Raw genomic sequence first — 16,215 nt, forward strand, 5'->3', positions numbered from 1 at the left:
TCTGGTTACATAGGATCCAATTCCTTGATCATATTTCTACAGCTCTATGATACTACCCAGCAATGTTTTTGTGCGTCGGAAATGGCAGATGGATTACAGTGTTTCTTTCCTCTAGTTAGATAATATGCTGTTTCACCTAATAAAATAATAGTACCTAGAAAGATACCAACGGCTAAAATATAAAACACTGACTGCAAATCTTGCAACATTATCACTCGTTCCGTTGAGCACTCATCTCCACAAGGAGTTATCCCACTCGCTTTGCTCATCTCATCTGATTCAGACCAGCTTCTCTCGCCCGTCGGATGAGGACGTCAGAGCGATAGACAAGAGGCGAACCTTTCGGAAAGCCTATTGCTCGAAGTGACATTGACAACGATTCCAGTAGGCTGTGAAATTGGTTATTGCACACCGAGCACGGACTGACTTCTCTCTTATAATATTCCACGAATGATTCTGTTCCAAACAAAGCAAATTGCATTCCTTTTGCTATCTTCGTCAAGACTCTTCGATGATTTGAGTCGATTTGATATCTTTCATGCAAAGCCTGTAGTGTTGGGTTAGACTTTTCATCTAGCATGCTCTTAATAGTCAAATGACCAATTGGAGATAAGGAAGACCATGCCAGCTCCTTCCAAGTATTTGTGTTGGGATAATATTTCGGAATTGTGAGAACACTAACAATGGCGCCCGTGTAAATAGAAGCAATGATTAAACTGAAATAAACCCAAGCGAAGAAAATTAATCTTATTTGGTAGAGCTTTGGTTGCATTACGGATACTTGAAGAAAAACGCCAAACATTCTTAAAGCTAAGGGAACAATTTCTTCGTCTTTCTTGATTGTTGTAAATATTTGCGTTAGTTTACAAGCTATTAGAGCTGCTACAAGTGATGATAATATTGCCAGCCACATATCAATTTGATACATGTTCAGCAGAGCCTTCCAGGGAGAAATTGCGTCATCCTTGGGAATCGTAACTACTGTTTTGCCAATGCTTGTGTATTCTGAAAACTCTATAACTTCAAATCTGTAGTGAATCAGAAACATACTGGCGTACGCAATATCTGCTTCATTTCTCTGAATATCTCCTATTACACTAGTGAAACTTCCATTCGGAAGGCGTTGTCCAAACTGACTCCATCCGTTCACTTTTACAAAATCGGGAGTGTAATTCATGTCAGTATTGAGAACTCCAAAAATTTTAAACTGATAGCCTCCGCTCCAGTCACGCCCATTCCTGTTTTCAAACAGAAACGTCGGTAATATAGAGTGGTATATAGTATTTACACGCAATATACTGTATGTCCATGGAGGTTAGATGTCTTGGAAAGGGAGTAGGCAAAGGTGAAAACACTTTTTGCATCATCAAGCGAATCTAAACTCACTTTTTTGCGTAATGTACAACTGCAGAAAAGGATTCTGTGATACTGCTGTAACATTTTTGAATTCATAATTAAAACTACAAATTGGGGAGTCATTTTGAAGTTTGCCTCTAATGTACAATAGTGCTAATCTCAACAGTCGTCTGCTTATTTTACTGGGTAAAATATCAGATAAGTCTTGTTCACTTACGTCAGACGTGTATGTTGCAAGAAATCTTGCTCATTTCTTCCAGTAAAACGTATCAGTCTCAGAAGCCAAACTCTCAACATATTTCCAGTTACACACAAAGAGTATTGTAAGGTCTTCGTCTCTGAGAGTTTCTTTAGATCGGTAGTTAATATCGTTTGGTACTACGCTGGCGTTAATAATAGTGGCAGAAACTGTTTGTTTCCCAAGGTACAGTCTTGGGAAGTAACGTAACGCAAGTAACGCGTTTCTTGTAACGCGTTACTTTTTAAGTAACGTTTCCTAGTAACGCGTTACATTTTTTCCAAAGTAACTGTAACGGTAACGCGTTACAATTTTTTAAGTAACGTACCTAGTTAGCGTTACTTTTTTCGCGTTACATTTCGGATGAGTAACTACAATATATGTATAATTTTTTTCGGAAACATGTTTCTTTCTTGTAAGTGAATTTCTCAGAATGAAACAATCGAGCATGAACTACGTATGTCAGTGACCGACAATCACAGACACACAAAGAAACAGATAAGTTCGTAGTGCCACTTGCTGTTTTTGGAAGATGAGGACAGCCTTAAGGAAATCACGTGTACTGATTGCAAGCACCTGGAACATATTGTCGTAGATTTTGACAGCTCCAAATCAATATATTCAGTGAGTGAACTAGGAGTGCAATGATACCGGTACTCTATTGTACTTTTATTGGTGTTATTTTTTATAAAGATGGAGAACGAAAATATTTTACCGTTCGAACATTTGAAAAATACTTTTTTCTTAAGAACTGAGGATGATGGTGGACTGAATTTAAAAGTAAAGTGTCTGAAGTGCCCCGGCGGAAAATATTTATCAACAACTAGGGTGCCATAATTAATTATTTACAGTAAGGGGTTAATATGAATAAACTGTGTTCTGATGAGCAGGCATACTTTATTACTAGAAAATAGTTTGCTGATGGTATGTCTGCTTTCCTTCAGTTTCACTTTCAGATCAGTTTGCTTATCCTAGAGTCCCGTTGATTATAGAGTTTGAAACTAGCTTTAACCTTTATTTTACGGCTTGTCAGCCAGAATAGTAAATCCGTTCTTTCCCGCGTGTCACTGTACTGACACAGGCGAAAGGTCTACTTTGACCCGCGAGCACACCGGTTGAGAACCAACGTTTTTGGTTCCTTTCACTATGGACTATCTCTTCATACAATAAGGCATATCATTTAAAAAAAAAATATGTGTGCTCGCGGGTCAAAGTAAACCTTTCGCCTGTGTCAGTACAGTGACACGCGGGAAAGAACAGATTTACTATTCTGGCAGTGTAGTGACAAGCCGTAAATTAAAAAGCATGTATCGATTTTAGAGTTACTGGCAAGTTTTGATTCACTCCCAGTTCATGTGTTCTCATTTTATTAGTTGTAGTGTAATGTTTCTCTATATTCTGTATTTTTAATTGTACATAACAACATTGTTATTATTATATAATTAGTTTAGCAGAATAATAATAAGCAACCATTTTTTCTAACGCATAGGGTTGTGCACGAGTCAATCTAAAACTCGACTCGACTCGCATTCAAGTCGAGTTTCGAGTCAAGTCAAAGGTAATATCCTCGAGTCAAGTTACGAGTCGATTCATATTTTCGCGTCGAGTTTCCAGTCCAGTCGAGTTTGATAAATGACTCGTTCGTTTTAACTTGTCTTGAAATCATGGCCTGATTACACTGGAAAACGAAAGCCATAAGAAATGTAAGCTAAACAGTAATATGGAATAATTTTAGTGTTGCTCACGAGAGGGGACACTGTTCGCATCTCGTCTCGTCTCGATAACGAGACCACAAGAGATTTTTTATAGCAAGCTCAGCTCGGCTCGGCTCAACTGAGAAGATGGCTCGAGCCCGCTCGCTTGGGGTGAACCATCGGCTCGAGCTGACTTGGTAGGGATGAGCCATCTGCTCGGTTCGGCTCAACTGAGCCGAGGGCTCTAGCCGTCGGTTGGGTGAGTTGTTGGCTCGGCTCACTTCGGGTCTATAGTGAATGAGCTGTGAGCCGAGCTGCTCGAGTCGTTGACAATTCTAAACCCGGGCCGAGCAGTTCAGTTTTGAACATATTTGGCCAGTGCCCTTTAACTTTTAATAGTGTCTGGCTCGAGCCCGAATACTCAACCTAGACCCTTAACCCAAATTCAGAAGCTAGTGATCAATGTCCTTGACTCCTAGACTTCACGACTACCGAGGTAGGCAATCAACTAGTTTTTTAGTATTCAAATACAAACCGCCTATCTTTCATGTTTATATACAGTGTTGTTATAATAATAATAATAATAATAATAATAATAATAATAATAATAATAATAATAATAATAATAATAATAATAATAATAATAATAGCGGTAGTAATAGTAGTATGGAAAATTGAAGTCATATTTTTTTTTTCAAATTTTAAGTTTCGGACTTAAAAGTAACGCGTTAGTAAAGTAACTTGTAACGCGTTACATTTTCTCAAGTAACTTACCCAACACTGCCAAGGTACTGGTGGAGGAGAGAAGCTAGCGATGCAAAGTGTTGTTGAAAAATTATATTGACAACATGAGCTTCTGGAAACTGGGAAACACACAGCTGACTTATAGCTTCTGACAGCTGATGATCATGGTGACACGTGTCTACAAAATTTAAAGATTGAGTTGCTCCTATCGACAAACTCGTTCCAATGATTAATGGATATAAATACACTGTACGCTTACTCCTTACAGAGAGAGAGAGAGAGTAAAGACAAATAATGTGTTGAAATTTTATACTTCTGCTTTGATATCTGAAATGAAAGAAAAGAATAAATATGAAATTACTTTGCTCAGCTTCAATCTACTTGTATCAATAAAAGTACAACATTTATTTAGTAAAAGTACGAATAATGCTAATATTTAATTTTAGTATAAAGTGCAACATTGTATTTATTATGAAAAATATTACCCGGCAAATGCACTCACAAATCTCTGGCAGACTTTCTCTTTTGACGAAACTTAACTTAACTTGTAAGAATTCAAACGCTTTTGCTCACTGGAAATCAAAACCATAACCAATTTTCGGCATTGACAGTTGTAAGGGAAATATTTGTATTTCATCTACAAATATATATATATAGTGCAAAAGGCTTGGTCTTTCAGTTGAACAAATTGAAAAATACTCGACTGTGTATACTTCTCAAGAACATTTTAATTTTGTCAACTTTTATATCAGAAAAAAGTTATTTTAATTTTAACAAAAACTCATTTAAATCTTATCTCGTGCACATCCCTAGGCCTGATCGTGAGTTCTCAAACAAAATGTTAATGAGCAATAACAGCATGTAAATACAATATAGATATATTGTTTAAGCTTTCTTACAGAAAGCAGGTAGAGCCTACTTAAAAACATTTTTATTACTTTTCTTGAGTGATAAAAATGATGATGTACAGTTCTTAAGCTTAGTACTTTATACTCCATTATTAGCCTTAAACAGTTAGTTTTTGAGTAAATTATGCCAAGTTATGTGAGTGACGAACACTGGTGCAAAACCCTGACGACCACTGGAACATTTCGATTTTGAGGTGAAGACTCAAGGAATTTTACAAGGGATTTCAAAATATATTGTTTTTCCTTCAATGGCTATTGGACTTTAAATTGTAACTACATGGTCAAAGATTCACGATGCTCGCAGCAAAGACAAAAAAGAGTAATTTTTCAACCTTGAAGTGATGACCACTGGTGCCTTTACCCTACCACCATTCGACACATGTTACGCAATATAAGTTTGTTCATCTTAATGTATAAGATCACTTTAGTTTATTCCTTAATTCTATCCAAACTTGTCACATTAAGGTTAAATAAATTTCAAGAACTTTAACCATAATTACTTACAAAGATTTTGGTTCAATATTTTCACAATTTTATTATTCTAATTACATTGGAAAGCATATTGATACTTTTGTACTTTATTTAGGGAAAACTTGAGCTAAGTATATTATTCTAATTCAAGGATAATTTTGCAAAAGTGAAGCTAAGTAAATACTTTTTACTCTTCAATCGCGTCATATTATGCTCAAATGAGGTAACAAAAAAAATCGTAAAGTAAACGAATTTACACACCTTCGATCAAAATTTGTTATGAACTGTATCTCAAAGTTAATTTTTTTTCGTTTTGAGCATGATTTAACTTCGATTGAAACGTTAGTTTACACAGCCATAGTAAATTCGCGGATTTTACTTACAGTTACAGTAGGTTACATCTATGGTTGCCACCTGTCTCAAATTAGGCGAAAAACCATAAATTTTAAGATTTTCAGCTTTCTGCATTACGGCTAAAGATACATTATATGATGGATGCCAAATTATCGCGAGAGAAAAAAACACAAAAATGCGACAGAAATTCTTGGAGAGATTTGTACATTTTGATTCATCTATGACTATCGAAATGTACTTATGAGTATCGAGATATCGACATGCTTTTATCACTAAAATGTTTCATGTTGGCTGCAATGAAATAACCTTCAATTCTTTCACCAGTTCAATAGTTCATAACTTCTGTTCAACAAGCTAACCGGGGCGCAATGGCTCAGCGGTAGAGCGTTCACCTTTGGTGCATGGGGTCCTTGGTTCGATTCCAGCTTGCTGCAAGTAAGCTTTGTGGTGGACAAACACCTCGGGGTTCTCTCGTTTCCTCCCGCATTCTTCATTCCACTATTTCCTCCATTTCTCATCATTACCATCTCCTTTAGCCTAGCTGGCATAACCGTGGGTTGTAAAATTTAAAGATTTCATTTCATTTTTCTCAAAAACCGATGCTGCAAATTTTCTGTTTCGGAAGTTTCTGGGTTCAAATTTTTATTGCAATTTTCATTTATTAATAAAATATTCTTAATAAATTGTACAATATACAAATTTGGGACAGAGGAATCGGTGATATGCACAAACTCGGTAACTATGTTCTGTTCTAGGCTCATCAAAAGGTGGCAATTCTTTCATCTGAGCTTCAGTTTCTTATGGCGAAAAGTGTCAATCCAATAAGTCGTAATCAGTATTTAGGATATGTATACGAGGTTTTCATCATTCAGTTTGTTTTAAACCATGACCAAACCTTTACTACTTTCTATTATTTTGAAGGCAAAATTGTTGTTATTAGCAATAATTCTAATTATAGACGAAGCGTTGAAGAAACGAAGTACACGAAATAAGCTTTTTTTAAAAATCAGAGATTAAACCAATAGCCAATTTACAAGACGCTAGAAATAAATCTCTGCAGTAAATGACAACTCACTTTTACTCAGCAGTTGGAAATGCATTCGTATTCCTTTCTTTAGATCTTTACTTTCACCAAACACTGAAGACATTAACTCTGAAACACCATTCGACAAATATTGAATTTACGTCCACCAATTTCAATGCGTACCCTACAAATGTCCATTATGCAGATGGCGTGATATATTTCGTCCATTAATCAGAAGAAATTGTTCCAATGTACAGACAAAAAACAAGTATGATGCAGTGATAAGCGTAATGGATTTAATTGCGTTATTACATAGCATACAGTTATCGTATATCGCTTTTCCACTAATGTTCCTTTAAACCCATTAACTTATACACGTACAACATAATAGTTTTCCATTAAATTTTTCGTATCAAACGTTTTCATTGATGGTAGTTTGATCAAATAAGTTAGTTGAAATTTTTGCACGTACTATAAAGATGAATCTCCTTCCTCATTCATTTATATTTCTTCAGTCAATTGTATATGAATACTGAATGTCTATTAGGTAGAGACAATAGTAGTCCGGGATTTTGCTCTTCGCCTAATTTATTTTATAAACTATTACAAAACAGTCTTTGTATCTACATAGAGAATATATCAGAATATTCCTTAAAACAAGTGAGGAGAAGAAAAGAAATGTTCTACACGGGAACCTTTTAACTCATAGCCGCTTCAAGGGGTCTGTAGCGACTTCAGGATACGGAACTTTGGTAAACTCCTTACCTCATGTCAGCCTCCAGAGGTTCAGGTTGTGGCCAGAAATCCCCGTACCTCATGGCAGCCTCCAGGGATTTGGGCAAGATGATACTCCTTCGTCCAGAGCAACCTCAGGAGCAGGTGTAAGTTAAGCGATGAGTGTTCAACTGATATTTCTTTCCTCTTCGGATCCACTTTTATAGGCAATTTCTGGGTAGCTCGTTCCTCCTCGCTTCCCGTCGTGCTGGTTTCGTGTCTTTCTGGTTCCTTTATGTGTATCGTCTGTTGTACTGATGATTGTAAACGATAGCACGTATTGTATATGCATATGTTCTCGCACTCGAAGACGAGGATCCTTACAATATATTTCTTGTATACTTTTAGAGAGAAAAAAATACTATTTTGTGGGACCTTGAATAAAGAGTTGAGAAAAAGAATCATAAAATGCTTCGTGTGGAGTATTGTTGAATGGAGCAGAAACATGGATATTAGGCAAAAATTATGAAAAACGACTGGAAGTTTTCGAAATATGGGGTGAAAGGGAATGGAGAGAATTAGCTGGGTCGAATGGAAAATAAATGAAACTGTGTTAGAAATGGTGGGGAAAAAAGAACAATCTTAGATATTATTAAAAAGAGGATGAGAAACTGATTGGGACATTGGCTAAGAAGAAACTATATAATGAGGAACATCCTAGAGGGTATGGTGACAGGGAAGAGAGGGAGGGGTGAAGGTGACAACAATTGATGGACGATATCAAAACAGAAAAATCATACGTGAAGACGGGATCGGGTCAGTTGCTCAAGTATGTTTTGCCCAACCGTTAAAGTGTTGGACATTTCCTCAAGTATCTTATCTTGCTATTGATCATGAACTGGAAATCCATGACAGGCGCGAAACGCTTGGCTAATTGTCAGAACGGGGGCTGGAGATTTTCATATATGATAAAATATACGCAGGGTTGCCACAAATTAGAGAAAAAATTTTACTATGTTTTTTTTTTATTTTATTAATAAGATTGAATGTTTTTCATGAATCATTTAGGTCAAAGATCTGAATATTCTTGAAGTATGTGCATGCGCTTCTAGTAGTTATCACATTCTCAGTATCATATTTTGCATTACGAAGGCAAAACACTGTATCTGAGCAATTCAAATTACAAACTGGATTTCTTTCATTGCTTAAAAGACTTAAGAAAAATAGAATAATTAATTAAGACGATATTTATTTAAAATAAACTGTCCTTTTACACCGTATTTACGAATTCTTCAATAAATCACATTAATTTCTTAGGTTATGTAAGTATAATTCAAATAAGCTGTATTGAAGGGAACTATATTAAATTTTCCATTGTTTAAAACAAAATGTTTTATGAGTATAGTATAACAAAGATTAAAAATAGTGTTAGACAAGAGACGAGATTTGAGGCTGTTTCGTCTTGAAAAAGAGGCGTGAAAGTGTTGTCTTTAAAAACATGTTTATTAGAAGAGATTTTATCTTGAAAAGTAGGCCTAAAAGTGTTGTCTTTAAGAAAAAAAAACGTGTTTATTGGAAGAGTTCGGTGTCATCTCGAAAATTCTCCCTCGACATTATGTTGGGTAACACTAATAGCATAATCTACATAAAAGAGTGGAAGTGATCGCTCATCATCGCCTAGACGATACTTCTTTAGGTAAAAATAAACGTGAAATTTGGACAGAATATTCCTTAGATGTACTCCACTAGCTCACAAAGAAACGAAAGAAAGTGCTTATGGTATCGGGAGCACACACTATTCGATGCTGCGTTTGTCATGTTTGGATTTGTTATATAAGAGATTGTTTCTGTTACATAGAAAGGCAAATATCAAGAAATATAATAGACGTTTATTATAACACGATTAATTTTGGTTTTTGAAAAATATGGGAAGATATTTTTGTATGAAAAGGTAAATAGCAAGAAATATAACATATACGTAATATTATTATGTAGTAAATTTTATACCCACGATCTATCTTTAATTGACATTTACCAATTTTTAGTTCTCACCTATAAGAAAGAAAAGAGTGAGCATCACCTTCTACCACTACGTATAAGTGCCCCTAAATGTGTAACTTTCGTCAAAGGGAAGATTTAAGTTTGTTGGTGCACCAGTTTCAGACCTTTTAAAATAGGTTTCTTGAATTTCATTTATGCACAATTATCCTTGCTGTTTACTTTGAAAAGGATTATCTTATGTTAATAGAGAACAGTAGTTTAGTTTTTTAAGTATATGCTGACAATGTGAAAGTATAAAGACATGACACGTAATATGTTGACCTATCTCCAAATTCTGTTTTCTTCTCCAGCACTAAATAAATAAACTAATCTTGTGCCTAGTGATAATGCAATATTAGTTTCGAGGGTGGAGGATTGTGATTTTGAAAAAGAAACGATCACTATTGCCAAAAACTGTTTGACACAATGGAGTATCATCGCGTCATATCCTGTTCACTCGAGGTTTGTTATTTATGTCATGATCGCACATAGGCCCTTGTTTGTGCACTCCCGGCCTAGGCCTATTCCTTTTATCACGGAGACAAGAAATAAGAAAGGATTTTTTGGAGCATGTATTCCAAGGGAAATAAAGAGGTTTTTAAAGTTTTTTTTTGTTTGTATCTCACTCTTAGTATCTCACACATTCATGAAATTAGAGAAATGAAACTCAACCTATAAACTCTTCTTTAAAATAAGGAAATATCGTATTTCAGCGCCTTCAAAAATCCCGTTTCTTACGGCGACATTTCTATAATATTCAAACTTCCCTTCCTTTCTTCAGAGTCTGTCGAATGTCAAGATTCGCTTACGTTGGAGGTCTAGAATTCAGTACATAGATTCTTAATTAAAAATAGGGGAACACATGTTTTAAGAGCAGAAAGAAGGACATATTTATTATATTGAAATTTCCTTTAGTTATACATAAAGTGCCGAGTCTGACAATTTAAATTTCAGGTTTTATATGCATTACACCTTATCTTCCCGAGAGGAGAACGGAAACTTCTGCTATTTTATGTATAATCAGAATACGTTTTTTTTTTTTAAATATGTATTTAATAACTAGCCTTCGGCTAGGTTAGGTTAGGTTAGGTTACAGTACAGTACAGTACAGTAATTCTGTACTCTTTATCACAAAGAAGAGAACAACAAGCATTAATATTTTTAGAGTCCATTCTAGAAAATAAATTGTACACTGAGTATCTTATAAATAATATATCACACAGAGTACCAACTTATAAAGTAAGAGCTCTGTATTAAGGGTCTTCACTATAGCGAAATTAAACTACTGCTAATTTTAAAGTTTTTCTGTAATACCTTCAAAACTAATAAAAATATTCGAAAAGCAGAAACATAGTGAACTAGGCAATATAATTCTGCATGTGATACCTTTACTACAATTCACCTATCTGCTTTTGGTATCCCGCTATTTACAGAACCCGCAAAAATTGCTAAATCTATCTACAGTTGCAAATCGAAAGCAGATAGATGAGTTGTGATAACGGTATCACACCCAAAATCGTATTGTTTAGTTCACTACGTTTCTGCTTTTCGGATATTTTTATCTGTTTTGAGGATATTATAGAAAAACTCTAAAATTAGCGGTAGTTTAATTTCGCAGTAGTGAGGACCCTTAAGTGCCTTACTTACTATACATAATAACGGGAGACCGGACTCTTTTAGAAATTAGGCTTGTATTAGGTTTCTAGTACTTTTATAATGTTTTATAACAATTCAGACATGATTCTCTTTGATAAATAGTTATATTTATATCCTGTTATTAGACAATCTAATCATTAAGATTAGGGCTATTTTAGTGCTTTTACTTTATTCTATTTTACGTTATATGACTCAGTTTTAAAGTATGAAATATTGCACTTGTACTTTTATATATAGTACTAACATTGAATTTTAAGCCTTTAAATTCTATTATGCACAAAATATTCAATTACCTTGTACAGTGCTATACTTAGTTCACGCTGTTCTCAGCACTTTAAATATATTTTTAATTAAATTAAATTAAACTATTATTATTATTATTATTATTATTATTATTATTATTATTATTATTATTATTATTATTATTATTATTATTATTATTATTATTATTATTATTATTACTGAAACCTAACACAGGTAATACATTTCAAGCTCTCGAAATGTTTGTGATTTGTATTTGGTTGCATTGTATACGGGATACGAAGGTAGCGAGATTTCCTTAGCTAGGCTACCTTGTTTCGCTATAGGCAACGTTTCTTTCTTCATCTTATCTCTAGTTTCTATCTTATTTTGCTCTTGTTTTCTTATTCTTTTATTCTACTTTTCTTTTTTATGTTATTTGTATTTTGCTTCCTCCCGCCCTGAGAATCTTTTTTTCGATCCCCCCACTATGAAAGAAAGGAGATCCAACCCCCTTAAGTTCAGGACGTGAGAAGGAATTTTGTTGTAGAAAAATAAAAGAGGTTTTGTATGTCCGCTTCTTTCCCAGAGGAAAAATGGTTACACTCTTTCAGATGCAAGGCGTGGATTGCATACGATAAGCAACTTTAAACACTGCACGTATTCTGTGCATGCATAATGTTATCGTGGACTTGTGGGAGTAAGGAAGCCAATGTTGCCAACTGGATCACCATAGCTCAAAATGCTGGTCCACCCACAGTGCTCTAGTTCTGCTTTCTTCAGTGTGAAAACAGTGGTCGAAATGAGACGGTATGCGGTGGTATGCCATACCGCCTTGGTTTTTCAGTGATGAAGGCATACCGAATCTCATTTTTTAGTGATCAAGACATACCTTACCGTCACTGGAGAGTAGATGCTAAATATCTTGAATAAATATATTTTTATACACAGAAATTGACGAATAGCTTTGCATGTAAAAAGATTTTATTTCTTATGTAGAAATAATTAACGCGCAAAAATTGCTAAATCTATCTACAGTTGCAAATCGAAAGCAGATAGATGAGTTGTGATAACGGTATCACACCCAAAATCGTATTGTTTAGTTCACTACGTTTCTGCTTTTCGGATATTTTTATCTGTTTTGAGGATATTATAGAAAAACTCTAAAATTAGCGGTAGTTTAATTTCGCAGTAGTGAGGACCCTTAAGTGCCTTACTTACTATACATAATAACGGGAGACCGGACTCTTTTAGAAATTAGGCTTGTATTAGGTTTCTAGTACTTTTATAATGTTTTATAACAATTCAGACATGATTCTCTTTGATAAATAGTTATATTTATATCCTGTTATTAGACCAACAACACCAACCTTTTTATTATCTTTCTCCTACCTTTTGTTTTTCAAATTAGGTGTCTTCAAAGAAATTCATCTAGTTTATACTTTGATGTTCCATACTGAATTGTTTCTTTCGTATATATATATATATATATATATATATATATATATATATATATATATATATATATATATATATATATATATATATATATATGTGTGTGTGTGTGTGTGTGTGTGTGTGTTTTCTTGTCTTAAAAATGTGTTTTGAGCATGAGCGGAATTAGGTGTTGCCCGTTGTGGAGGCGATTTTTCCGGAAATTTAGAATACCTCTCAGTTGAATGGTACGGGAGCTTCCTCCCAGGAAATTGTTAATATAAAAACTCGGCTTTTGAGCATTTTCGTATATAATTCTCTATAATAAAGCATCAGAGGATATTTAATTTTTTTTTTTTCAAAAAGTTGTTGGCGAGGGATCAAAATCTCTCCATGATCCCGCTCCCATAACTAAAGAGAAGCTCTCCAATGGTTTTCACTCATTATGTAATAGAAATGCAATCTTTTAGGCAACATACCCTCACTGTATTTCAACATTTAGATAGCCGGTATGTCGAGTCAAAATCGTAATAAAACATACTGCCTCTGCTTTTTTTTCACTTCAAGCACTGTGTAAAGATGATTCCCGTTTTCTATGATTGTTTTGTCGGCTTCGAATCTTTCTGTATTCTGTCAAAGTGGATTCCCTTAGCCAAATTCTATTTAGAAAACGCAATGTTTTGTCAAACCCGCAAGGGTAAACGGCCTTCCACCATCCGAATCAGTCGGTATTTGTGCCCGGTTACGTCAGGAAAGGGTTTTCAACTTTAAAAAAATCCATTAGCTTTACCAACACGATATGTTCATGATTTTAACTTCGACTAAGGATAGAAGAATTCAAAATTTTATGTAATCGAAATATGTATGGTTATTGAAAAATTCGAAAAATAATAAAGCTACTGGGCCTGGGAGGCCCCAGATCCCGGATAAGGGTTAACCCGGCGACACTGGTGCCAAGTCTCACAGACTCATGTCTCCTGTTTTTGTAGCCTGTTACTAATAGCTAGTCGTTGGTTATGATTGGAGTTCAAATTGAAAATTTTATTTTTCAATAGACTTCTGAACAAGATTCATTACCTTGTGATAACAAAATAAAATTATCAACAAAAATTGTTAGGTAAAGATTTAAAATTTAACAAATGGGTCTGTGAGACTAGGCGCCAGTGCTCAAGTCTCATTAACAAGCGTCAGTGCTGCGGGGTTAATTTCTCATCATCACCGTCTCCTTTAGCATAGCTGGCATAACCGTAGGACGTAAAGATTTCGTTTCATTTTTTTCATTTTCATTTTTTTCATTCATCAAATAAAATGTATTTAAATGAGCTTCACGTAAACCTGTGACTTATACAACCCGCCAATCATATAGCTCTGGGTGGTTGTATAGCATGCAGGGATGAATATAACAGTTCTTTCTGGATTAGATTAGCAAAACTGCAATTCTTACAAGTAAACTTTACGTTTGGGTGAATCGAGTTGCTGACTGAGACACATATGAGAAAGTAGTACTAAATGTGGTCAGTATTTCAGTGAAGTTGTAGGTGCGAAGCTCCAGGGGTTTAGGAGATACAGCTACCAGAACATCACATGGAAGTACATAATAGTCTTCATACAGTTGGAGGTAAAGCCCTGTAAGACCTCTTCTAACGACAAAAGGTGAATAACAAATATATGGGTACATATTAGGATTAGGGGGAAGTCATATAGTAAGAGTATACCTGAAATCGGCTATCTTGAAATCCGCCATTTTGAATTAAGGTTAAGTTTTTAAAATAGGAATAGGGTCATGTGATACATGATTTAAGGCGCAAATTTAATCAGATGAACAATGGTGACGTTAATTTTGGTTTACGCGCAATTGGTAAAAAGTTACAGGGAAATTAAATATTGTTGCAGAATATGTATTAGTCCTTTACCCCACCTTGTAAATTTTGTGTTAATGATAATAATTAAATAAAAAGCATGTGGATAAATATTAGGTCTATGGTAAGAGTTGCCTTGATGACGGCCATGTTGAAATCCGCCATTTTGAATCAGACAAAAGTTTTAAACAAAACGCATAACAGTGACACCTTATTAATAGCAAATTTTACCATAAATCCAACGGTATAACAATTTTTGCTTTATCATTAACCAGCATTTGTTATCGCATAAACAAGTTGCTAATTTAAGGAAAAATGACCAAAGTGGAATTGAGTCATAATTGAACTTGGGTGTTTCTTCCAGAAAAGTCCTCAATTAGTACAATCAATATGTAGTTCAGAAAAGAGTGCATGACTTGCACAAACATTGTAACGCCACCATTGTATTTCTTATTAACTTCTAGCCCGAAGTCATCTATTGCATTACTCTATTCCCATTTAATTTTGTGCTGGTTAATGATAAAGCAAAAATTGTTATACCGTTGGATTTATGGTAAATTTTGCGATTAATAAGATGTCACTGTTACGCGTTTTTTTTTAAACTTTTGTCTGATTCAAAATGGCGGATTTCAACATGGCCGTCATCAAGGCAACTCTTACCATAGACCTAATATTTATCCACATGCTTTTTATTTAATTATTATCATTAACACAAAATTTACAGGGTGGGGTAAAGGACTAATACATATGCTGCAACAATATTTAATTTCCCTGTAACTTTTTACCAATTGCGCGTAAATCAAAATTAACGTCACCATTGTTCATCTGATTAAATTTGCGCCTTAAATCATGTATCACATGACCCTATTCCTATTTTAAAAACTTAATCTTAATTCAAAATGGCGGATTTCAAGATGGCCGCCGTCAGGTATACTCTTACTATATGACTTCCCCCTAGTCCTAATATGTACCCATATATTTGTTATTCACCTTTTGTCGTTAGAAGAGGTCTTACAGGGCTTTTACCTCCAACTGTATGAAGACTATTATGTACTTCCATGTGATGTTCTGGTAGCTGTATCTCCTAAACCCCTGGAGCTTCGCACCTACAACTTCACTGAAATACTGACCACATTTAGTACTACTTTCTCATATGTGTCTCAGTCAGCAACTCGATTCACCCAAACGTAAGGTTTACTTGTTAGTTGTGAAGCCTGCCAGAAATAAATAAGTTGACCATTGTGGAAACTCCTTCAATGCGTGAGTAGTAACGCGTACGTGGTGTTCAAAATTTTTACGTGAATCATTAGTTACATGAATAGTAGTAATAATTAGGAAATAACAGGAGGAGAAAGACTCATATAGAAGAGAAAATAAGATAGAAAGGTAAACAACAAGCTTTGTGCTGTACAACGTCATTACACATCTTCCTGTCCTCTCTAACAAGCTTTCTCCCTCCCTTTCTTTCTCTCCTGTTCTCTCT

At 34.8% G+C, this 16,215-nt stretch overlaps 1 protein-coding gene across 1 annotated transcript; it reads right to left on the reverse strand.

Annotated features, from left to right (window-relative positions):
• Positions 1-265: 265 nt before the first annotated feature.
• Positions 266-1,177, reverse strand: LOC145665743 (putative glutamate receptor). Its single transcript, XM_081732881.1, has one exon. It carries the CDS (start codon positions 1,175-1,177, stop codon positions 266-268), a length of 912 nt encoding a protein of 303 aa, XP_081589007.1.
• Positions 1,178-16,215: the final 15,038 nt, after the last annotated feature.

The sequence above is a fragment of the Thermobia domestica genome, chromosome 1 (assembly GCF_964235325.1).
Source record: "Thermobia domestica chromosome 1, izTheDome1.hap1.1, whole genome shotgun sequence".
NCBI lineage: Eukaryota > Metazoa > Arthropoda > Insecta > Zygentoma > Lepismatidae > Thermobia > Thermobia domestica.